This window comes from Arachis hypogaea, chromosome 8 (genome assembly GCF_003086295.3).
Source record: "Arachis hypogaea cultivar Tifrunner chromosome 8, arahy.Tifrunner.gnm2.J5K5, whole genome shotgun sequence".
In the NCBI taxonomy this organism is placed as follows: Eukaryota; Viridiplantae; Streptophyta; class Magnoliopsida; order Fabales; family Fabaceae; genus Arachis; species Arachis hypogaea.
The window spans coordinates 23852562-23876024 of record NC_092043.1 but is presented as its reverse complement, the minus strand read 5'-3'; the positions used below and the strand labels follow the sequence as shown (position 1 = coordinate 23876024).

General features: G+C 33.1%; 1 protein-coding gene across 1 annotated transcript; it reads right to left on the bottom strand.

Moving 5' to 3' along the window:
- Window positions 1–1211: 1211 nt before the first annotated feature.
- Window positions 1212–22800, bottom strand: LOC112705119 (uncharacterized). Its single transcript, XM_029288714.1, has 9 exons — window positions 22572–22800; window positions 22320–22376; window positions 6157–6728; window positions 5871–6054; window positions 4450–5772; window positions 3167–4206; window positions 1545–1609; window positions 1377–1434; window positions 1212–1223 (listed from the first exon to the last, which is right to left on the bottom strand). The coding sequence occupies exons 1-9, from the start codon at window positions 22798–22800 to the stop codon at window positions 1212–1214; spliced, it is 3540 nt and encodes a 1179-aa protein (XP_029144547.1).
- Between the last annotated feature and the right edge of the window lie 663 nt (window positions 22801–23463).

Genomic DNA, 23463 nt, shown 5'->3' with positions numbered 1-23463 from the left:
GAAATAATTAACTTTAAACCCCATAAAAAAAGCGGCTGAACAGGCACGGTAGTGCCTGTTGAGCCGCTAGTATTATTAATTTGAAAAAAAAATCAATTCAATCCATTCAAATTTTTAGTTAAAATAGACAATTAAAGATAACTAATTAATAAAATGAATAGAATATAATAAAGAATATTTTAGTAGTATAAATAATTAAATTAAATTATTATATACAATTTTTATTTGTTACCTTATTATAATTTAAGTTAACATTAATGGTAAAAAACTAATTTTAAATAGCCTCAATTTATATTTTACAACATAATTAAAGCATAATTCATACTTTTTTGTTTTGTGGTTAATCAATATTTTTAAAAATTTTTTATTAAGTCTTTTGTATTTTATGATTGATAAATTTTTTTTACAAAACACAAATTTATGATGAATTATTACAATTATAATTAATTAAGAAAATAAAAAAACTATAAAAAAATCAAATAAAAGATAAGAAATAGAGTAAAAATTTATTTTAAAACCAAAAATTTATCAATTATAATGTATAATTTAAGAACAATAAGATAAAAAATATCTAAAATTTTATAATAGTATTTGAAATTTTCAATGACGATAATACAAAGAGTTTAAATCTATCAAATAAAATTAATAGTTACCTTTTTGCACATCTTATTTAAATTTAAATTTTAAAATTTAATTTATATCTTTTTTTTCTAATATAAATTATTTTTGACAAAAAATAGAGAAAAAATTATTAGACCAAAAAAATATTTTTTCAAAGAATTATTATAAAGAAATTTATAATTAGAAAAGAAAATAATAAAAATATTAATAATAATAAAAAAATAAAATTCATATTAAAAAATGTTAAAAAAATAATAAAATTCGTATTAATAATAATAATGATAAAAAATAATAAGAAAGAACAGCATTTATTTTTCATTTTTTCAGTAATAATAATAATAAATTCGTATTAATAATAACTAGCGGCTCAACAGGCACTACTACCGTGCCTGTTCAGTTGCTTTTTTTATGGGGTTTAAAGTTAATTATTTCAATGAATTTTAAAATTTTAAATTCGAATAACATAAAAATAATAATATAGAATAATCTATAATAATATAAAAATGTTCAAATTAAAATAATCATATATTACCTATCTATAAACAATAACAATATGAAAATGATTTAATTATAATGAACACATACATCACCTATCTACAAATCTACAAATAACATAATTCATATAAAATAATTATTACAATATTATTTTATCTTCTTCTATCTAACTCAAAGTCATAAAAATAAATAGAAAAATACGATTGTTTACAAAAAATGAGCCATATTTAAAAGTCACTTTTTTTTCTTTGTTTAGGGACCTTTTTTTTAAGTGGTAAACCAAAGTACGGATCTGTATTTGAAGAATCTTTCTTGTGCCTACAAAAAGTGTAAAGAAGAAAAATAATTATGTCTTTTTTTTTGTGATTATATATCAAACTATAAGTAAAAACGTTAAGATAAATCTAAAGTAATTTCTGAATTTGTACTGAGAAAAAATCTTTAGCAATTCCTCATACATCTCCTTATCAATAGATTCTTGAGCCTTGAAGAACTACAAAATTTAGAAATCAATAAAATATACCATATGCCAATACAAATTTCATTATATTTGAACGAAAAGTTAACAATAAAAAATATAAAACCTGCAAAATTGAAATTTCTTGTTTGAGGTTGGATTTCCTACACATGCACAACAAAAGAAGCCATTAAACCCTCTGTAGAGCATTCAAATCTATAAGTATCCGATATTACCTCTATTTTGGGTGGTTTCTTAATCTAATGATAGGTACCTGCAATGTTGTTCTTTACTAACATCAGTTGATTCCGCTCCTATGAGTTTGTTGCTGGAAAAAGAAAAATGATTAATTTATTATCTGTAGTTTAAAATTATTTTTTGTAACTTTATTCAACATGAGAAACATAATCTCCGTTACAATCTCAGAGTAACCTTTTAATATTTTAGGCATATACTTTTTTCCTTCATATTTTATTAGTAAAAGAAGAACATAGAAGGGGATAGATAATAGGCATATCAATAACATTCTGATTACGATGATTGTGTTACTTTGTATGTTGTTGGAGCAGTATTTCCTTTTTTATCATCTTCCAGAATTGGGTCTTGTCTGTTTTAACCGTTCCTCCCCAGCCAATAGAATAAATTTGAAGGGAATGAACCTATTAGATAACATATGATTATGATTACTAACATAGAAATAGAAGTATGTATATTGAATGCAATTTTGACAGTAATTAATTTAAAAAATTACTTTATTGTCTATTGGTTGGATTGATGCAATTGCTTGCTCATCTTTCCATGCACTCCAGAGATTTTGGAATCCTTCTTCCTGTAATTGATATTTGTTAATATATTTCTAGTATATATATAGTATGTCTTAGTTAATGATAATTAGTACGTACCTGTTGCATAAAACAAATGTTCAAGTTGGTTGTCTTTATCTCCTGGCATATATTGATGAGCTCCTTTGAAATCAAATTGTCTATTAAAAAATTATTAGTCGTTAATCCTCAATAAATTAAAGTTTGTATACATAGATATATATATATCAATGAAAAAGATTTAAAGATTAAAATTATATGTAGACTGAATTGTACCAAGAAGTAACTACACACACTTACTAAGAACATAAATTACCTGTGGGGAAGGTAACAATATTTCTTTGAAAACTACATTTCTGGTAAATTCACCACTTGTTCCATCTATTTTTCCTTCTTTGACTAAAATTTTTGTAGTTGACTGAGAAATACTTCGAGACAGAGCAACATATAATTGGCCATGGCTAAATACATGTTTAGGGAGATAGATCCCTACTTTAGGAATTGTCTGTCCTTGTGATTTGTTTATTGTTATTGCAAAACTCAACCTTACAGGAAATTGCTTCCGGATAAGGATAAATGGCAGTCCTAAATTTTCTGTTGTTTTGTGTTTTATCCGAGGTAAGAAAGCTCTTCTTCCACAGTGATGACCAGTTAAAATTTCTACGTCCAACATGTTTTGAAAAGTTCCACGACATAGTAACCTTGTACCATTGCATAAGCCGGCCTTAGGGTCTATGTTTCTCAATAACATCAAAGGTGCACCTCTTTTTACCTTCAACACATGAGGTGGAAACCCGCCTGTAGAAACTGAGTTAAGATATTCTTGTTGATATAAATTATTAGCATCTCCTTCTACTTCATCAAATGAGACTAAATTTCGTTCTTCTCCTGGAAACTGGTTGATAATTATATCATTAAGCTGTTGCACATCATGATTTTTTGGCGTCAATATTGCCCTTTCTACCATGTAAGAAGCGTCCCACCCATGAGATTGTAAGTTTGGAAATATTTCTTCTATTAACTTGTGTAACGATGTTTCACCCTCCCACGGAATTGCCATATTTGCTTGTATCCGTACAAAGTCTTCATGTATGGTGGGTTCAATTCCATCACCAATGCGCATAAGGTACTCAGCAAAAACATGATCATTAGAAGATCGCATATTTTGTCGCAAATGGAGAATTTTAGTGGAAGCCCATAATTGAGACTTAACTATAGAAGCTGAAATCATTTGTGACTTACTACCTTTCGGTACCACAGGCAGTACTTGGCGGAAATCTCCTCCCATCACCATCACTTTTCCTCCAAATGGCATATCGTTTGCTAATATATCTCTCAGAGTGCGGTCTAATGATTGCACCGATTCTTTATTTGCCATAGGTGCTTCATCCCAGATGATTGCCGTTGTTTGTCTAATCAGCTTTGCAAGATCTGATTGTTTGCTTATGTTGCAAATGGATGATGGTTCTGCATTAATTGGGATCTTAAACCTAGAATGAGCTGTTCGACCCCCAGGCAATAATGTTGCGGCTATTCCTGATGATGCAGTTACCAAGACAATATGACCCTTATTTCTCAATTCTGCAATTATAGCTCTGTAAAGAAATATTTTGCCTGATCCTCCTGGCCCATCAACAAAGAACACTCCACTTTCTCTTCGATCAATTGTATTCATAATGCACTTGAAAGCTTTAGACTGGTCATTGTTCAATCTTGTTATGGAACACAGGTCTTCCCGGGGTACTTCGACAGACAGTTCTTCTTGGATAACTCTGGGTATCGAGTTGTCATTGTCATTTTCATGAGTTAAAGCTGGCAAATCGTATTATGTAATCTGTTTTCCGTGCTGAAGGAGTATATCATTTATATCCCTGAGTAGCCGATTTGTGAACACTAAGGCTGTTGTGGTGCTGGTTGACGGATAATCATCCACCATATATGAAAAAAATTCATCCCATAAGCTTCTTACATCTGTAGGCTCACAAAATATTAAGATGGTTGCAAACAACCTTCGTAAAGCACATGGCAATCATAAAACAGATGCCTCAACCAAACATTCACGGATGCTACTGTCACTCTCTAACAATCCTCGATGTTGAGCAGATTGCTTGAAGGACGAATATTGGATCCCATTCACTATTAGCAAGTCATCCCAACTGATTGGTCCTCTGACATTAGATAACAGAATACGCAAATAGAACTTTTCTCCTTCTGAAGGTGATACAGTATAAATTCTACCGATGGATCTCCTCTGTGTCTTGCACCGACGCCATTCCTTTTCCTTGTTGTGCCAAGTGTAATACTCTGGAATTTCCCTGTACAAAAGATGCCTAGATTGTTGGTCCTCCTCACGATTTAGAGCAAAGAACTCAGTGAGCATTGTTCTAGAGAAATAATCATCATTAAGTATTTCAGGAATGGTTTGGTGATCATAAAAGCTCACTTGATGTTGATTTGGCAAATGAATTTGTAACCTTTCCACTGATGGATACATTCGGTAAAGGTTAAATTTAAATATTCTCCAACATGCCTCTGGAGCAGCAATCCATCTTGCATCAACAAACTGTTGGACCTCGTCAACATTAGAACTGTTGTGAACTTCCATTGCAACCCGGTCTGGACCCTTGTAGCAATATTTGTAGAGATACTTTATACTCTTGATGCTACTACATATCTCAACATTAATATGGCAATCATACTTTAGTAGTAGCCAAGGGTTGTACGGAACTACCCATCTATTGTCAACCGTGACATTTTGGTTAATTTGTACTGGAGTGTCGAATCGTCGCCTATATTGCGGATATGAGTCGTCACCTCTTCGTGTTTCTACTGCGAACTCTTTTGGGTAGTTGCGTTTACATTTGCCATTTTTCATGCACGGTGAAGATTGATCAAGTGTACCGCAAGGACCATGAATCATATGTTTTAGCACAGCATCATGTAGGTGTGGTTCTACTTCTTTAGATGGTATCTCTGCACGTACCAAACTATCATAATGCTCCGGGTCAATTAACTTGTCATTGTTTTCTAAGATTAGCAACATATGTACATGTGGCAACCCTCTTTTTTGAAACTCAGTGACATAAATATAGCTCTTCACCTTTCCCAAGACACCCTTAGTAATTACATCCTCTTTCAGCTGTTCAAATTTGGCTCGAAAAATTCTTGTTGTTAGATCTGGACGATCTTGTGGAGTTTGAACTGGGTTGAGTTCTAAAGTTATTTCAGTCCAAGATGGATTGCATGTCATTATGAGAAAAATATCTGGCTTTCCCTCTTTAAGAACAATCGCCATTCCATCTTCATATCGTTGGGTCATGTCGCGACGGCTACCAATGAACGACGATGGTAATATTGTTCTTTTTCTTCCAACATTTTCTGAAGACAAATATATAGAGAAATATTATTAGTTTAATAATTATTTTGGGTAATTCTTAATGATTTTCGAAGTAGCAATTAGATACAACAATGTTTACCTGCATTAGTTTCTCTTGTGTGCAAAGCATCTTGTAAACCTTGGTATAATTTAGCCCGTAATTTCTTCTGTCTATTTCGAACCCATCTTAACTTTCCGATTTTAATTTTCACATAGTTATCAACAACATATTGTTGTAGTAGTCGTCCTGCTTGCAATACGGTGGAATGATCATCGGGGCGGATCTACAAATTTTTTAGAATTTGCAAAAAAGATTAGATACATTGATCAATTTTTTCGCATAATTTTATTGAAGTCTATACTGCGTAGGAAATGGAGATTTGTACCTGGAGCATATAACTATTATATGTTCGGCACGATACTTTGCCGCCACTTTGACTTCGGGTATTGATATCCCATCCATGAGTTCCAAATGGAAAAAGAAGAGGATATTGTAGTGGATCGTAATAGCCAACGAATTCCTGAATCCTTCGTAGGGTACCAGCATGAGTTTGCACCTTAATATCTCGCCCACGAATCATTGTTTCAACGTCATCACCAACAATTATGGCTGCTACCTGCGACGCAGTTGGAAGACTATATTGTGGCTGATTAGCAGGTCGCTCTCTAATGACCAAACTACACTCATGTACATCTGACCGTTGTGCAAGCTGGCGAAACACATGGAGAAAAGGATTATACCGGTGTAGCAATTGTTGTAACTTGAAAACTAATGTTTCATGTAGTTGTGTGTTCTCCAGCATCCTATTCTGCAACTCGTGATCAGTATCATATATGTACAGTTGCAAAAACCGTGGCCGCGTGCCCTGATCCGGATGAAATCCTCCTATACTGTGATATATTGAGCCTTGAGCACGAAATGTATATATACCACGACCTGTTATAGCTAGTTGTTCGTCTATGTGCACACCACACGAAGTGAAGGAAAAAACATGATTGTATCCACGAATATGTTTTCTAAAATGGTTTCCTTCTGCAGAGGGGTCCAAGAAGATTGATGAGCGGATATTTTATACGCTTTTTGGGGGTAATTTCATGTAGATTTTAGTATGTTTTAATTAATTTTTAGTAGAATATTATTAGTTTTTAGGAAAAAATCATATTTCTGGACTTTACTATGAGTTTGTGTGTTTTTCTGTGATTTCAGGTATTTTCTGGCTGAAATTGAGGGAGCTGAGCAAAAATCTGAGTTAGGCTGAAAAAGGACTGCTGATGTTGTTGGATTCTAACCTCCCTGCACTCGAAATGGATTTTTTGGAGCTACAGGAGTCCAATTAGCGCGCTCTCAATGGCGTTGGAAAGTAGACATCCAGGGCTTTCCAGCAATATATAATAGTCCATACTTTGTGCGAAGATAAACGACGTAACTTGGCGTTGAACGCCAAGTACATGCTGCTGTCTGGAGTTAAACGCCAGAAAAACGTCATGATCCGGAGTTGAACGCCCAAAACATGTTATAACTTGGAGTTCAACTCCAAGAAAGGCCTCAACTCGTGGATAGCTTTAGTCTCAGCCCCAGCACACACCAAGTGGGCCCCAGAAGTGGATTTCTGCACCAATTATCTTAGTTTACTCATATTCTGTAAACCTAGGTTACTAGTTTACTATTTAAACAACTTTTAGAGACTTATCTTGTATCTCATGACATTTTCAGATCTGAATTACATACTTTTTGACGGCATGAGTCTCTAAACTCCATTGTTGGGGGTGAGGAGCTCTGCGGCGTCTCGATGAATTAATACAATTCCTTTGTTTTCCATTCAAACACGCTTGTTCTTATCTAAGATGTTCATTCGCGCTTAATTATGGAGAAGGTGATGATCCGTGACAATCATCACCTTCCTCAATCCATGAACGTGTGCCTGACAACCACCTCCGTTCTACATCAGATTGAATGAGTATCTCTTAGATTCCTTAATCAGAATCTTCGTGGTATAAGCCGGATCGATGGCGGCATTCATGAGAATCCGGAAAGTCTAAACCTTGTCTGTGGTATTCCGAGTAGGATTCTGGGATTGAATGGCTGTGACGAGCTTCGAACTCCTGAAGGCTGGGCGTTAGTGACAGACGCAAAAGAATCAATAGATTCTATTCCAACCTGATTGAGAACCGACAGATGATTAGCCGTGCTGTGACAGAGCATAGGAACGTTTTCACTGAGAGGATGGGAAGTAGCCATTGACAACGGTGACACCCTACATAGAGCTTGCCATGGAAAGGACTTTGCGTGTGGAGAAGGATTTCAAGGAAGAGTTGAAGTTCATAGGACAAAGCATCTCCAAAACTCCAACATATTTCTCATTACTGCACAACAAGTAACGCTTTTATTCTCTATTATTAAAGTAATAACTATTTATTTTATGCCCTTTTCTTTATTAAAATACGAGGCTAAAGAATCCTATTGGTATCCTGACTAAGACAAATAAAATAAACATAGCTTGCTTCAATCCAACAATCTCTGTGGGATTCGACCCTTACTCACGTAAGGTATTACTTGGACGACCCAGTGCACTTGCTGGTTAGTTGTGCGAATTACAAATTCGTGCACCAAGTTTTTGGCGCCGTTGCCGGGGATTGTTCGAGTTTGAACAACTAAAGGTTTATTTTATTTCTTAGATTAGGAAGATTTTGGTAATTGGGTCAGAGTCTTTTATTTTCTTTTCAAAAATATTATTTTTCTTTATTAATTTTTAATTTCTCTTGGAGTCTAGTGTCTTATTCTAAGTTTGGTGTCAATTTCATATTTTGTATTTTCTATTTAAAATTTTCGTATTAGTGTCTGTGTTCTTCATTGATCTTCAAGTTGTTCTTGTTTATTTTGCTTGTTTGATCTTGAGTTTTTCTTGTTTTGTGTCTTTTCTTGTTTTTCTTTTGCTTTTTCAAAACAGTAACTTTCAAAAATTTTTACTTATATCTATAAATATAATACATTTTAAAAAAAAAATTCAACTCTGAAGTTGCTGCCCATTTTGCTGGAACTTTAGTAGTTGTTCTTCATAATTGGGTATCTTCTTTGGAATCTTTTTTTTAAAAAAAAAAGAAAAAAAATAATTTTTCTTTTATTGAATCTTGTGCCAAACTCTAAGTTTGGTGTTTTCTTGTGAAGTTTTCTTTAATTTTCGAAAAATTGTCTTGGTTTTCTAAAAATTTTAAGTTTGGTGTTCTTTCTTGTGTTCTTGGTGTTCTTGTGAATCTTCAAAGTGTTCTTGAGTCTTTCTTGTGCTTTGATCTTAAAATTTTTAAGTTTGGTGTTCCTTGGTGTTTTCCCTCCAAAATTTTCGAAAATAAGGAACATTGGATCTAAAAATTTTAAATCTTGTGTCTTTTGCATATTTTTCTCTTTCATCATAAAATTCAAAATTCAAAAAAATTATATACTTTCTAACTAATTTTGAACTACATTTTTCGAAAATTTTATATAAAAATTCAAATTTCAATTTCAAAATATTTTCAATTTCTTTTATTTATTTCGTTTTTATTTTATTTTATAAAAATTAATTTTTATAAAATAAATAATAGCAACATACATATCATCTCTTTTATTCCATCATGGAATTAAGTGGGAATGATCAGTCCAGGAGGACTCTGGGGTCATATGCTAACCCCACTACTGCTTCATATGGGGGTAGTATCTGTATACCCTCCATTGGAGTTAGTAGCTTTGAATTGAATCCTCAGCTCATTATCATGGTGCAGCAAAACTGCCAGTATTCTGGTCTTCCACATGAAGAACCTACAGAGTTTCTGGCACAATTTTTACAATTTGCTGACACAGTACATGATAAAGAAGTGGATCAGGATGTCTACAGATTATTACTATTTCCATTTGCTGTAAAAGATCAAGCTAAGAGGTGGTTAAATAACCAGCCTAAGAACAGCATAAAAACATGGAAACAGCTGTCAGAAAAATTCCTGAATCACTATTTCCCTCCAAAACGGATGACATAGCTAAGGCTAAGCATCCAAGGCTTCAAACAAGGAGATAATGAATCCCTTTATGATGTCTGGGAGAGATACAGAGAGATGCTAAGAAAATGCCCCTCTGAGATGTTTTCAGAATGGGTGCAATTAGACATCTTCTACTATGGGCTTACAGAAAAAGCTCAGATTTCTCTAGACCACTCAGCTGGTGGATCTATACATATGAGAAAAACAATTGAAGAAGCTCAAGAGCTTATTGATACAGTTGCCAGAAATCAACATCTGTACCTAAGCAGTGAATCTTCCATGAAAGAAGAAGCTAAAACAGTAACTGATGAACTCAGTCCTGTAGATCAGGCCAATGAATTCAATCAGCAATTAGACTTTCTAACTCAGCAGCTAGCCGAATTCAAGGAAGTATTACAGGAAACAAGAATGGCTAACAGGAATATGGAAGTGCAATTAACGCAGACAGAAAAGCAACTGTCAAAATAAATAGCAGAAGAATGCCAAGCAGTTCAATTAAGAAGTGGGAAAACATTAAATACCTCACTTCAAAGCAGCAGAAAGCTAAGAAATGAATAGATGTCTACTCAAAATCCCTCTGAGGACAATCAGAGCCCAGAGAGGAATAATGCTGGCGCTGAACGCCCAGATCATGCTCATTCCTGGCGTTCAACGCCAGAAACAAGCATGAATCCGGCGTTGAACGCCCAAAAGGAACATGGTTCTGGCGTTCAAACGCCAATAACAAATGGGGAGATGGCGCCTAACGCCACTTCAGCTTCCACCCCTGGCATTCAAATGCCAGTGGGGGATCAGTCACATACAAGTGCTGATGACAACCCTTCTAAAAAGGCTTCCCAACCCACTTCTGTAGGTAATAAACCTGCAGCAACTAAGGTTGAGGAATACAAAGCCAAAATGCCTTATCCTCAAAAACTCCGCCAAGCGAAACAGGATAAGCAATTTGCCCGCTTTGCAGACTATCTCAGGACTCTTGAAATAAAGATTTCGTTTGCAGAAGCACTTGAGCAAATACCCTCTTATGCTAAGTTCATGAAAGAGATCTTAAGTCATAAGAAGGATTGGAGGGAAACTGAAAAAGTTTACCTCACTGAAGAATGCAGTGCAGTCATTCTGAAAACCTTACTTGAGAAGCTTAAAGATCCTGGGAGCTTTATGATACCATGCACATTAGAGGGTACTTGTACCAAGCAAGCTTTATGTGATCTTGGGGCAAGTATCAACCTAATACCTGCATCTACTATCAGAAAGCTTGGTTTGGCTGAAGAAATCAAACCAACCAGGATATGTCTTCAACTTGCTGATGGCTCCATTAAATACCCATCAGGCGTGATTGAAGACATGATTGTCAAGGTTGGGCCATTTGCCTTTCCTACTGACTTTGTGGTGCTGGAAATGGAGGAGCACAAGAGTTCAACTCTCATTCTAGGAAGACCTTTCCTAGCAACTGGCCGAACCCTCATTGATGTCCAAAAAGGGGAAGTAACCTTGAGGGTCAATGAGGAGGAGTTCAAGTTGAATGTTGTCAAAGCCATGCAACATCCAGACACCCCAAATGACTGTATGAGTGTTGATATTATTGACTCTCTGGTAAGAGAGGTCAATATGGCTGAGAGTCTCGAATCAGAGCTAGAGGACATATTTAAAGATGTTCAGTCTGACCTGGAGGAATCAGAGAGAATAGTAGAACCTCTGAAAAGCCCTCAGGAAGAGGAAAAACCTCCTAAACCCGAGCTCAAACCATTACCACCATCCCTGAAATATGCATTTCTGGGAGAAGGTGATACCTTTCCTGTAATTATAAGCTCTATCTTAGAGCCACAGGAAGAGGAAGCACTAATTCAAGTGCTAAGGACACACAAGACAGCTCTTGGGTGGTCCATCAGTGATCTTAAGGGCATTAGTCCAGCCAGATGTATGCACAAGATCCTATTGGAGGGTGACGCCAAGCCTGTGGTCCAACCACAAAGGCGGCTGAACCCAGCCATGAAGGAAGTGGTGCAAAAGGAGGTCACTAAATTACTAGAGGCTGGGATTATTTATCCTATTTCTGATAGCCCCTGGGTAAGCCCTGTCCAAGTTGTCCCTAAAAAGGGAGGCATGACAGTGGTTCACAATGAAAAAATGAACTGGTTCCTACAAGAACAGTTACAGGGTGGCGTATGTGTATTGATTATAGAAGGCTCAATACAGCCACCAGAAAGGATCATTTTCCTTTACCATTCATAGACCAAATGCTAGAAAGACTAGCAGGTCATGAATACTACTGTTTCCTGGATGGATATTCAGGTTATAATCAAATTGCAGTAGATCCCCAGGATCAGGAGAAAACGGCATTCACTTGCCCATCTGGAGTATTTGCATACAGAAGGATGCCATTTGGCCTGTGCAATGCACCTGCAACTTTTCAGAGGTGCATGCTCTCAATTTTCTCTGATATGGTGGAAAAATTCCTGGAAGTCTTCATGGATGACTTTTCAGTATTTGGAGACTCATTCAACTCCTGCCTTAACCATTTAGCACTTGTTCTAAAGAGATGCCAAGAGACTAACCTGGTTTTAAACTGGGAAAAATGTCACTTTATGGTGACTGAAGGAATTGTCCTTGGGCACAAAATTTCGAACAAGGGAATAGAGGTGGATCAAGCTAAGGTAGAAGTAATTGAAAAATTACCACCACCTGCCAATGTTAAGGCAATCAGAAGCTTTCTGGGGCATGCAGGATTCTATAGGAGGTTTATATAGGATTTTTCAAAAATCGCCAAACCTCTGAGCAACCTGCTAGCTGCTGACACGCCATTTATATTTGATAAAGAGTGTCTGCAGGCATTTGAGACTCTGAAAGCTAAATTGGTCACAGCACCAATCATCTCTACACTAGACTGGACATTACCATTTGAATTGATGTGTGATGCCAGTGACCATGCTACTGGTGCAGTATTGGGACAAAGGCATGACAAGCTTCTGCACGTCATTTACTATGCCAGCCGTGTTTTAAATGACGCACAGAAGAATTACACAACCACAGAAAAAGAGCTACTTGCAGTGGTTTACGCCATTGACAAATTCAGATCCTATTTAGTAGGATCAAAAGTGATTGTGTATACTGATCATGCTGCTCTTAAATATCTACTCACAAAGCAGGATTCAAAGCCCAGACTTATAAGATGGGTGTTGCTTCTGCAAGAGTTTGATATAGAAATAAGAGACAGAAAAGGGACAGAGAATCAAGTAGCAGATCACCTGTCCCGAATAGAACCAGTAGAAGGGGCGTCCCTCCCTCTCACTGAGATCTCTGAAACCTTTCCGGATGAGCAACTCTTTGCCATCCAGGAAGTGCCGTGGTTTGCAGACATTGCAAACTACAAGGCAGTGAGATTCATACCCAAAGAGTACAGTAGGCTGCAATCAAAAAAATTGATCACAGATGCAAAGTACTATCTTCGGGATGAACCATATCTCTTCAAGAGATGTGCAGACGGAGTAATCCGTAGATGTGTGCCTAAGGAAGAAGCACAGAAAATTCTATGGCACTGCCATGGATCACAGTATGGAGGACATTTTGGAAGTGAGCGAACAGCCACAAGAGTCCTCCAATGTGGCTTTTACTGGCCTACTCTCTATAAAGATTCCCGAGCATTTGTACTTAATTGTGACAGCTGCCAATGATCTGGCAACCTGCCTCACAGTTATGCCATGCCTCAACAAGGAATCTTGGAGATTGAGTTGTTTGATGTATGGGGTATTGACTTCATGGGACCTTTCCCACCATCATACTCAAACACTTATATTCTGGTGGCAGTGGATTATGTATCCAAATGGGTGGAGGCTATTGCAACACCCACTAATGACACTAAAACAGTGTTAAAATTCCTCCAGAAACACATCTTTAGCAGATTTGGTACCCCTAGAGTATTAATCAGTGATGGGGGCAGTCATTTCTGCAACAAACAGCTTTACTCTGCTTTGGTTCGTTATGGAGTTAGCCACAGGGTGGCCACTCCATATCATCCACAGACTAATGGGCAAGCTGAAGTCTCAAATAGAGAACTCAAAAGAATCCTGGAACGGACTGTAATTAACCGTAGAAGGGATTGGGCAAGGAGCTCTGATGATGCTCTGTGGGCATACAGAATAGCATTCAAGACCCCTATAGGGACCTCTCCATACCAGCTTGTGTATGGAAAGGCATGTCACTTGCCAGTGGAACTGGAACACAAGGCCTACTGGGCAACCAGATTCCTAAACCTTGATGCCAAGTTAGCTGGAGAAAAACGATTGCTCCAGTTAAATGAGCTAGAGGAATTTAGACTCAATGCTTTCGAGAATGCAAAAATATACAAAGAGAAAGCGAAAAGATGGCATGATAAGAAATTGTCATCCAGAGTCTTTGAGCCGGGGCAGAAAGTTCTGCTATTTAATTCTAGGCTCAAATTATTTCCTGGGAAATTAAAATCCCGGTGGAGAGGTCCATATGTAATTACAAGTGTATCACCATATGGATACGTAGAGCTTCAGGATAATGACTCTAACAAAAAGTTCATTGTTAATGGACAGAGAATTAAACATTATCTTGAAAGTAACTTCGAGCAAGAATGCTCAAAACTGAGACTTGATTAGAGCTCAGTGGTAGTCCAGCTAAAGACAATAAAGAAGCGCTTGCTGGGAGGCAACCCAGCCATTTACAAAGTTTATTTACTAATTAAATAAATTTCTTTTTTTTTTTACAGGTATGAGTCCAAGTATCTTCAAAGGGTAAAAATAGCAATTGATTGAATTCACAGAGTTACAGGGAAATTTGGAAGCTCACTGGCGTGAAAAAGCCAGTAAGAAACATTTTGGGCGTTGAACGCCCAAAAGAAGCACCCACTGGGCGTTCAACGCCAGTAAGGGTAGCCATCTGGGCGTTAAACGCCAGAAAGGAGCATCTTCTGGGCGTTGAACGCCAGAAAGAAGCACCTTCTGGGCGTTTAACGCCACGTTGACAGCGTCTTGGGCGTTCAGAAAAACGCCCAGTGACAAAGGACTTCCTGGCATTCAACGCCAGAAAGAAGCATCAGCTGGGCGTTGAACGCCCAGGAGAAGCAACAATTGGGCGTTAAACGCCCAAAACATGCACCAGTTGGGCGTTTAACGCCAGAATGGTGGGGAGGAGGTAAAATTCGTTTTTCTTCACAAATTTTCTAATTTTATGTTTCAATTCATAATTTCTTGCATAAACATGTTTTAAAATATCATTCTTCAATTCCAAAAACTTTAATCCTAATTTCTAAAAACACTAATTTCTAAAATCCCTTTTTCAAAAATATCAAATATATCTTAATCCATAAACACAAATCTTTTTCAAACTCATCATATCTTTTGAATTTCGAAATAGCCTCTCCTTCTATTCCTCTCCTTTCCTTTCTTTTGCTTGAGGACAAGCAAACCTCTAAGTTTGGTGTGATTTGCCATGATCACTGAGCTAAAACTCATTAAGATCATGGCACCTAAGGGAACAGGAAGAGCAAGGATGTGAACTTAAGGGAGCTGAAGTGTCAGAAATTAATTCTTGAAGGCACCCCACAGACTAGAGGAACATCCACTTCCCAAAACACAGGTCGTTGAGTTCTAATCTTTGCCTTAACTCTGTGATAACTGTTCTTATTAGAAATTTACCTTAGAAGTTATATATTAGTAGTAGTAATTAGTATCTCTACTTTGATTTTAATTCCAATTAAGTTATAATTTATTTTTTTCATCATCATTAAACATGAATAAAATAGTAGATTTTTAGAATAAAGAGGCAATATTTTTTCGAGTTCTTAATAAGAAAAATTCTAATTAATTATATGTGGTGGCAATACTTTTTGTCTTCTGAATGAATGCTTGAACAGTGCATATTTTTGATATTGAATTTTATGAATGTTAAAATTGTTGGCTCCTGAAAGAATGATGAACAAGAGAAATGTTATTGATGATCTGAAAAATCATGAAAGTGATTCTTGAAGCAAGAAAAAGCAGTGAAAAAGCAAAAGCTTGTACGAAAAAAAAAGGAAAAGAATAGAAAGAAAAAGAAAAAGCAAGCAGAAAAAGCCAATAGCCCTTAAAACCAAAAGGTAGGGGTAAAAAGGATCCAAGGCTTTGAGCATCAATGGATAGGAGGGCCCAAGGAAATAAATCCAGGCCTAAGCGGCTAAATCAAGCTGTCCCTAACCATGTGCTTGTGGCATGCAGGTCCAAGTGAAAAGCTTGAGACTGAGTGGTTAAAGTCGTGATCCAAAGCAAAAAGAGTGTGCTTAAGAACTCTGGACACCTCTAATTGGGGACTTTAGCAAAGCTGAGTCACAATCTGAAAAGGTTCACCCAGTTATGTGTCTGTGGCATTTATGTATCCGGTGGTAATACTGGAAAACAAAATGCTTAGGGCCACGGCCAAGACTCAATAAGTAGCTGTGTTCAAGAATCAACATACTAAACTAGGAGAGTCAATAACACTATCTGAATTCTGAGTTCCTATGGATGCCAACCATTCTGAATTTCAAAGGATAAAGTGAGATGCCAAAACTGTTCAGAAGCAAAAAGCTACGAGCCCCGCTCATCTAATAAGAATCTGAGCTTCACTTAAAACTCTGAGATATTATTGCTTCTTAATTTCTTTTCATCCTATTTTATTTATCTAGTTGCTTGAGGACAAGCAACAATTTAAGTTTGGTGTTGTGATGAGCGGATATTTTATACGCTTTTTGGGGGTAATTTCATGTAGATTTTAGTATGTTTTAATTTTTAGTAGAATATTATTAGTTTTTAGGAAAAAATCATATTTCTGGACTTTACTATGAGTTTGTGTGTTTTTCTGTGATTTCAGGTATTTTCTGGCTGAAATTGAGGGAGCTGAGCAAAAATCTGAGTTAGGCTGAAAAAGGACTGCTGATGCTGTTGGATTCTAACCTCCCTGCACTCGAAATGGATTTTTTGGAGCAACAGGAGTCCAATTGGCGCGCTCTCAACGGCGTTGGAAAGTAGACATCCAGGGCTTTCCAGCAATATATAATAGTCCATACTTTGTGCGAAGATAAACGACGTAACTTGGCGTTGAACGCCAAGTACATGCTGCTGTCTGGAGTTAAACGCCAGAAAAACGTCATGATCCGGAGTTTAACGCCCAAAACACGTTATAACTTGGAGTTCAACTCCAAGAAAGGCCTCAACTCGTGGATAGCTTTAGTCTCAGCCCCAGCACACACCAAGTGGGCCCAGAAGTGGATTTCTGCACCAATTATCTTAGTTTACTCATATTCTGTAAACCTAGGTTACTAGTTTACTATTTAAACAACTTTTAGAGACTTATCTTGTATCTCATGACATTTTCAGATCTGAATTACATACTTTTTAATGGCATGAGTCTCTAAACTCCATTGTTGGGGGTGAGGAGCTCTGCGGCGTCTCGATGAATTAATACAATTCCTTTGTTTTCCATTCAAACACGCTTGTTCTTATCTAAGATGTTCATTCGCGCTTAATTATGGAGAAGGTGATGATCCGTGACAATCATCACCTTCCTCAATCCATGAACGTGTGCCTGACAACCACCTCCGTTCTACATCAGATTGAATGAGTATCTCTTAGATTCCTTAATCAGAATCTTCGTGGTATAAGCCGGATCGATGGCGGCATTCATGAGAATCCGGAAAGTCTAAACCTTGTCTGTGGTATTCCGAGTAGGATTCTGGGATTGAATGGCTGTGACGAGCTTCAAACTCCTGAAGGCAAGGCGTTAGTGACAGACGCAAAAGAATCAATGGATTCTATTCCAACCTGATTGAGAACCGACAGATGATTAGCCGTGCTGTGATAGAGCATAGGAACGTTTTCATTGAGAGGATGGGAAGTAGCCATTGACAACGGTGACACCCTGCATAGAGCTTGCCATGGAAGGGACTTTGGGTGTGGAGAAGGATTTCAAGGAAGAGTTGAAGTTCAGAGGACAAAGCATCTCCAAAACTCCAACATATTTCTCATTACTGCACAACAATTAACGCTTTTATTCTCTATTATTAAAGTAATAACTATTTATTTTATGCCCTTTTCTTTATTAAAATACGAGGCTAAAGAATCCTATTGGTATCCTGACTAAGACAAATAAAATAAACATAGCTTGCTTCAATCCAACAATCTCCGTGGGATTCGACCCTTACTCACGTAAGGTATTACTTGGACGACCCAGTGCACTTGCTGGTTAGTTGTGCGGATTACAAATTCGTGCACCAAAGATTTCAAGCAATTCCTGAGGAGCATTTACTCGGGGAAGAGAGACTTTTCCCCCATTACAGCACATCTCGAACGTCTCATGGTGAAATAGACGTGCGCTACAGTAATGACATGTCCTTGGGACTGGTAGTGGAGTTCGAATTATTGTTCCATCCTCTTGAAAATTTCGAGCACAATTATAGGATGCTCGAACATTTTGTCTAATTTCTATACTCGTATTAAATTAACATATATTTGGTTACATTCATAATGAAAATCATAAAATGATGAATTTTGTAACAACTAAAAAAATAGTTCTTTGTTGATTATAAATACAAAAAATTACTTCCATTATAGTAGTCATCATAAAAAAGAGATAAGTAGCTATCAAATATTTAAAGTGATGTTTCAATCATTTTTCTTGACTTTGTTACATTGTATAATATATTGTGATGTTGTTTGACTTTATTTTTTTTAAATTTTGTCATTCAGATGTATTTAACAACTTTAATTATAAAATATTTTATTTTATTCTTTCTAAAGATGTTTTTTATTCGTTAAATAAATGTTTTTATTCTTTTAATTATAAAGAAATATTATTTATTCTGTAGCAATATAGTTTTATTCTTTTTTTAATAAAATCATTTTGTTTAAAACCTTTTATTCGAAACTGTTATAACAAAGTTAAAATCACTTACGATCTATAACAACATTATATTATTCTAAATGTTTATTATTTTCTTGTTCCATTATATATTTTTGTTTATATGGTAACACTATGTTTATCAAGGATTATTTTTTTAGATTAAATAGTCAATACAATATAGATTGAGTCTGAAATAAATAATTTTTTTTTAAAAAAATATTTTCTTTATATATCATAATTTTTTTTTGTATAAAGTTCTCTGTTCATCAATTGTCTTATAGCATTTTTTAGTGAATTATCTTATATAGGATATGACAATTTTTGCCTTTGGCCAAATTTTTTAGCTTCTATGTTTTGTTTCATGTTTTTTAAATGTTTAGATATTACTGGTCGAAATAATACAATACATGACGATAATATTTGTTCATATTTTATTTATTCTATTACTTCTAATAATTTTTATTTTGTATGCTTTCGCCTAAAGTTATCATTTTAATTTTTACTATTTATTTTATTTCTTAAAATATATTTTATTTAATCATTTTATGTTGTCATATTGGTGTGAATTATAATAATAAAATAATTCAACAAAATATAAAATTTTTTAAATTAATTTTTTTTCGTTTTCGCTTAAGTTTCCATATTTTTCATTTTGATTGGCAAATAAATATTTTAAGTATTATATTGGTTTTTATAAATTTTTTTGTGTATAGATTTTAATTTTTTTTGTTAGGCACGGACACTCTTTTTTTATAATTAGTTCTTGTAATGATCTTAAATAAATAAATTTTTTAACATTTTATTTAATTATTTTATTTTGTCATGTTTGTGTGAATTATAACAGAATGATTCAACAAAATATAAAATTTTTTAAATTACCTATTTTATTATTTTTGCTAAAGTTTACATATTTTTTATTTTAATTGGCAAATAAATATTTTAAGTATTTTATTGGTTTTTATAAATTTTTTTTGTGTATAGATTTTAAATTTTTTTTTGTTAGGCACTGGCACTCTTTTTTTATAATTGGTTCTTGTAATGATCTTAAATAAATAATTTTTTTAACACCAATTATGCTCACACTTAATGTTTACTATGAATACATTAATATGCTAACATATAAGGATAAAATAATATTTTTTTTATAAATTTATTTACCTATTAAAATTATGTCACAATAGTAAATATATAAAGAAAAAAAAGTACAATACTAACCAGTTACATTTTCTTCACGTCTACTGTTTTGATCAGATCTATTTCCATGAATTTCTGATAGTATGTAAAAAGAACACATCAACAAAATTATAAAATTTTTCATTAAATTAAGTCTGTACACTATCAGTGGTAATTGAGAGGTTACTTTTAAAGAAACAAATCATACCAAATTAAATTGATTGGAAGTAATAGAAAACGTAGAATACCCATTAATATCATAATTATTCAAACTCTGAATAACTAAAAAAATGGATAGTGACCGTAAAATACAAATACATGATAGGCAGTTAGAGTTCCTGTAAAAAGTCACCATTTGAAAAAAAAATTCAAGTGTAGCCGTATAATAGATTTATTAAGTGAAGAAATTATCATTTATTTTTTACAATGTTATATATATTTATTAAAAATATTTTAACCTTTTTTGTGTATTAAATAAAACGTTTAAAAGAATTGTAGAATATTAAAAAAGATATAAAACATAAAATTCTATTAGATATTAATTGGACCACTATTATTATGAGCATCTGAATAATAGCAATCATATTATTGGAACGACAATAATGTATTTTAAATGATTTTATTTTACGGTGTTTATTTTTTCTTTAGAGATAAATAATTCGTGAATATAAAAATTATATTAAACTGGTAGCATAATAATTATCTTAAAAATAGTAAATTTATCAATTTTAATTTATGTAGTGAAGAAATTAATACTTCTCATATATCTATTTTTGATAAGGAAAAGTATAAAAAAAATATCGAAAATTTAATTATTTTTGTTATATAGTGAAAAAATTTAAGTTACAATTATATTATTAACCACATATATCTTCTAATATAATTTTTTTATAATGATGCGGTGCGAGAACATTTTATTTATTCTTATAATAATATTATATAGGTCAATAATGGAAGGTTTATTGAATCAAAATTTATGAAAAAAGAAATTACTATTAATTAAATAAATATACAGGAGTTCTATCCATATTTATTACCATTTAGTCTATTACTTGAATCAGTTTTGTTTTTATCATGAGTATCTAAATGTTTAAAAAATTTATTATTAACATGAAAATAATGTATGTTGACAATTTAAGAGTACATTCGATAGATAAATTATAAATAAATAGTACTAAGAGTACATTAACATAGAGATATTGTAGAAATAATTCAAATTAAATGGCAAATTAAATTGTAGAAAAAAAATTTTAAAAATACCAGAATTATCTACTAAATTTTAATAATAAATATATATTATTAAACATTGAACATATATATTTTTTTAATAATAATACAATTATAAAAATTGTTTGGCAGTATAATATTATATTAAAAAATTATTAAACTATTTAATAATTGAGATTATAATTATATAAAGTACATTAAGACAATATAATAATATCTATAATAATATTATTTAGGCCAATAATAAAAGATTTATGGAATCAAAATTTAAGAAAAAATAAATAATTATTAAACAAATAGATATAAATATAAATATATAGGATTTCTTCCCATATTTGGACTGTTTGGGAACGACAATAATATATTTTAAATGATTATATTTTACAGTGTATAATTTTTCTTTAGAGATAAATAATTCGTGAATATAAAAATTAATTAAACTGGTAGCATCTATAACTTATAATATTGAAATAGTAAATTTATCAATTTAAATTTATGTAGTGAAAAAATAATCACTTCTGATATATTTATTTTTTAGAAGGAAAAGTATAAAAAAAATATTGAAATTATCAACTAATTTTTTTTGTTATACAGTGAAAAAATTTAAGCTACAATTATAATATTAAACATATATCTAATTTAATTTTTTTATAATGATACGGCGCGAGAAAATTTTAGGACAATAATGAAAGATCTATTGAATCAAAATTTATGAAAAAATAAATTACTATTAATTAAATAAATATACAGGAGTCCTATCCATATTTATTACCATTCGATTTATTACTTGAATCAGTTTCGCTTTTATTATGAGTATCTAAATATTTAAAAAATTTATTCTTAAGATGAAAATAACGTAGGCTGAGAATTTAAAAGTACATTCGGTAGAGTACGGTAACATAGAGATACTGTAGAAATAATTCAAATTAAATGACGAACTAAATTGTAGAAAAAAAGTTAAAAAAATATACCAGAATTATCTATTAAGTTTTTTTTACAGAATAAGAAAATTTAATAACAAATATATTATTAAACAGTGAATATATATATTTTTCTTATAATAATACAGTTATAAAAATTTTATATTTATATGATATTATGTTAAAAAATTGTTAAACTATTTAATAATTGAGATTATAACGATGTAAATTACATTTAAGATAATATAATAATATTATTTAGACCAATAATAAAAGAGTTATTGAATCAAAATTTAAGGAAAAATAAATTATTATTAATTAAATAAATATAAATATAAGATTCATACCCATATTTGAATCGTTTGGTATATTACTTGAACCAGCTCCGGTATTATTGTGAGTATCTTTATATGTAAAAAATTCATTATTAAGATGAAAATAATGTAATTTGATAATTTAAGGGTACACTCAAGAAATAGATTATACATAATTGGTACGTACTAAGAGTCCAGTAACATAGATATATTGTAAAAAATAAATCATATTAAATAATAAACTAACAATATAAATTTAATACTGAGAAGCATAATTTAGAGTACCTGATATATAGTATTGTTGAGGAGGTATATTTGTGATATCTTGTAATGGTGTTGCCATGTTAGTTGGTCCACTTGATGTATCGATTTGTTTTCCTCGTCTAATACTCTCTCGGTAACTGGCACGCCTTCTGGCAAGGTGTTGCTGCCTCTGTTCTTCACTCATATTTTGTCTTCGTTGTCTGGCATAGTCTTGCCAAGTTCGTCGACCACTCCCACGTGAATCTTCCATTGGTATGTTGTCAACTATAATTAATCAAAGAAACATATAAAAACAATTATACACTTTTATTTAATGACAAAAAATAAATTACAGAAGATTTTACATTATATTTAGGCGAAGTGAGAAGAATGCAGCAGAGGAAAAATGAAAGAAATTTTTTCTATTACGGAGAGATATGGAGTAACCAGTGAAGTGAGAGAGATTAAGAAAAAAAATGGGAATAATACAATTGACGGAGTAATTGATGTGAGAGGAATTAACTGATGCAGTAGTGGAGAATTAAGTAGTAGAATTTTGTAACTGATGCAGTAACGTGATGTGAGAGAAATTGACGTGGAGAAGTTATATTGAGGTGAACGTGGATGGAAATGAAATAGCAGAATGTTGTAACTGGAGGTATGTTACTAAAAAGGATAAAAATGGAAAGAAAAATTGGACACCAAAAATGGGTTTTCCCATTGTTATAGATAATTATTGGGACGTTTGCTTTGCTCAGTAATATTTTTAATATATTTAATCTGATTAATCATGTCTTTTTTATTTTATGTTAATTTAACTAATTAAAATTAATGAATTTAAGTTATTTTAATTCTTGCAACTTTTTATTTTAATAATCTATTTCAATTAATGCATTAATACAATTTTAATATTTATATGTCATTACTAATAATC

Bases quoted from the DNA above. Each gene is read 5' to 3' on its own strand.
- LOC112705119 (XM_029288714.1), bottom strand. From the start codon at position 22,800: ATGGAAGATTCACGTGGGAGTGGTCGACGAACTTGGCAAGACTATGCC. The intron at 4,207-4,449 runs GTTTGGTTGAGG...ACGATTTGCCAG, and splicing joins TGACAGTAGCATCCGTGAAT to CTTTAACTCATGAAAATGAC. The intron at 1,610-3,166 runs GTAAAAAGAGGT...TAAATTTTGTAG, and splicing joins TTCCACCTCATGTGTTGAAG to TTCTTCAAGGCTCAAGAATC.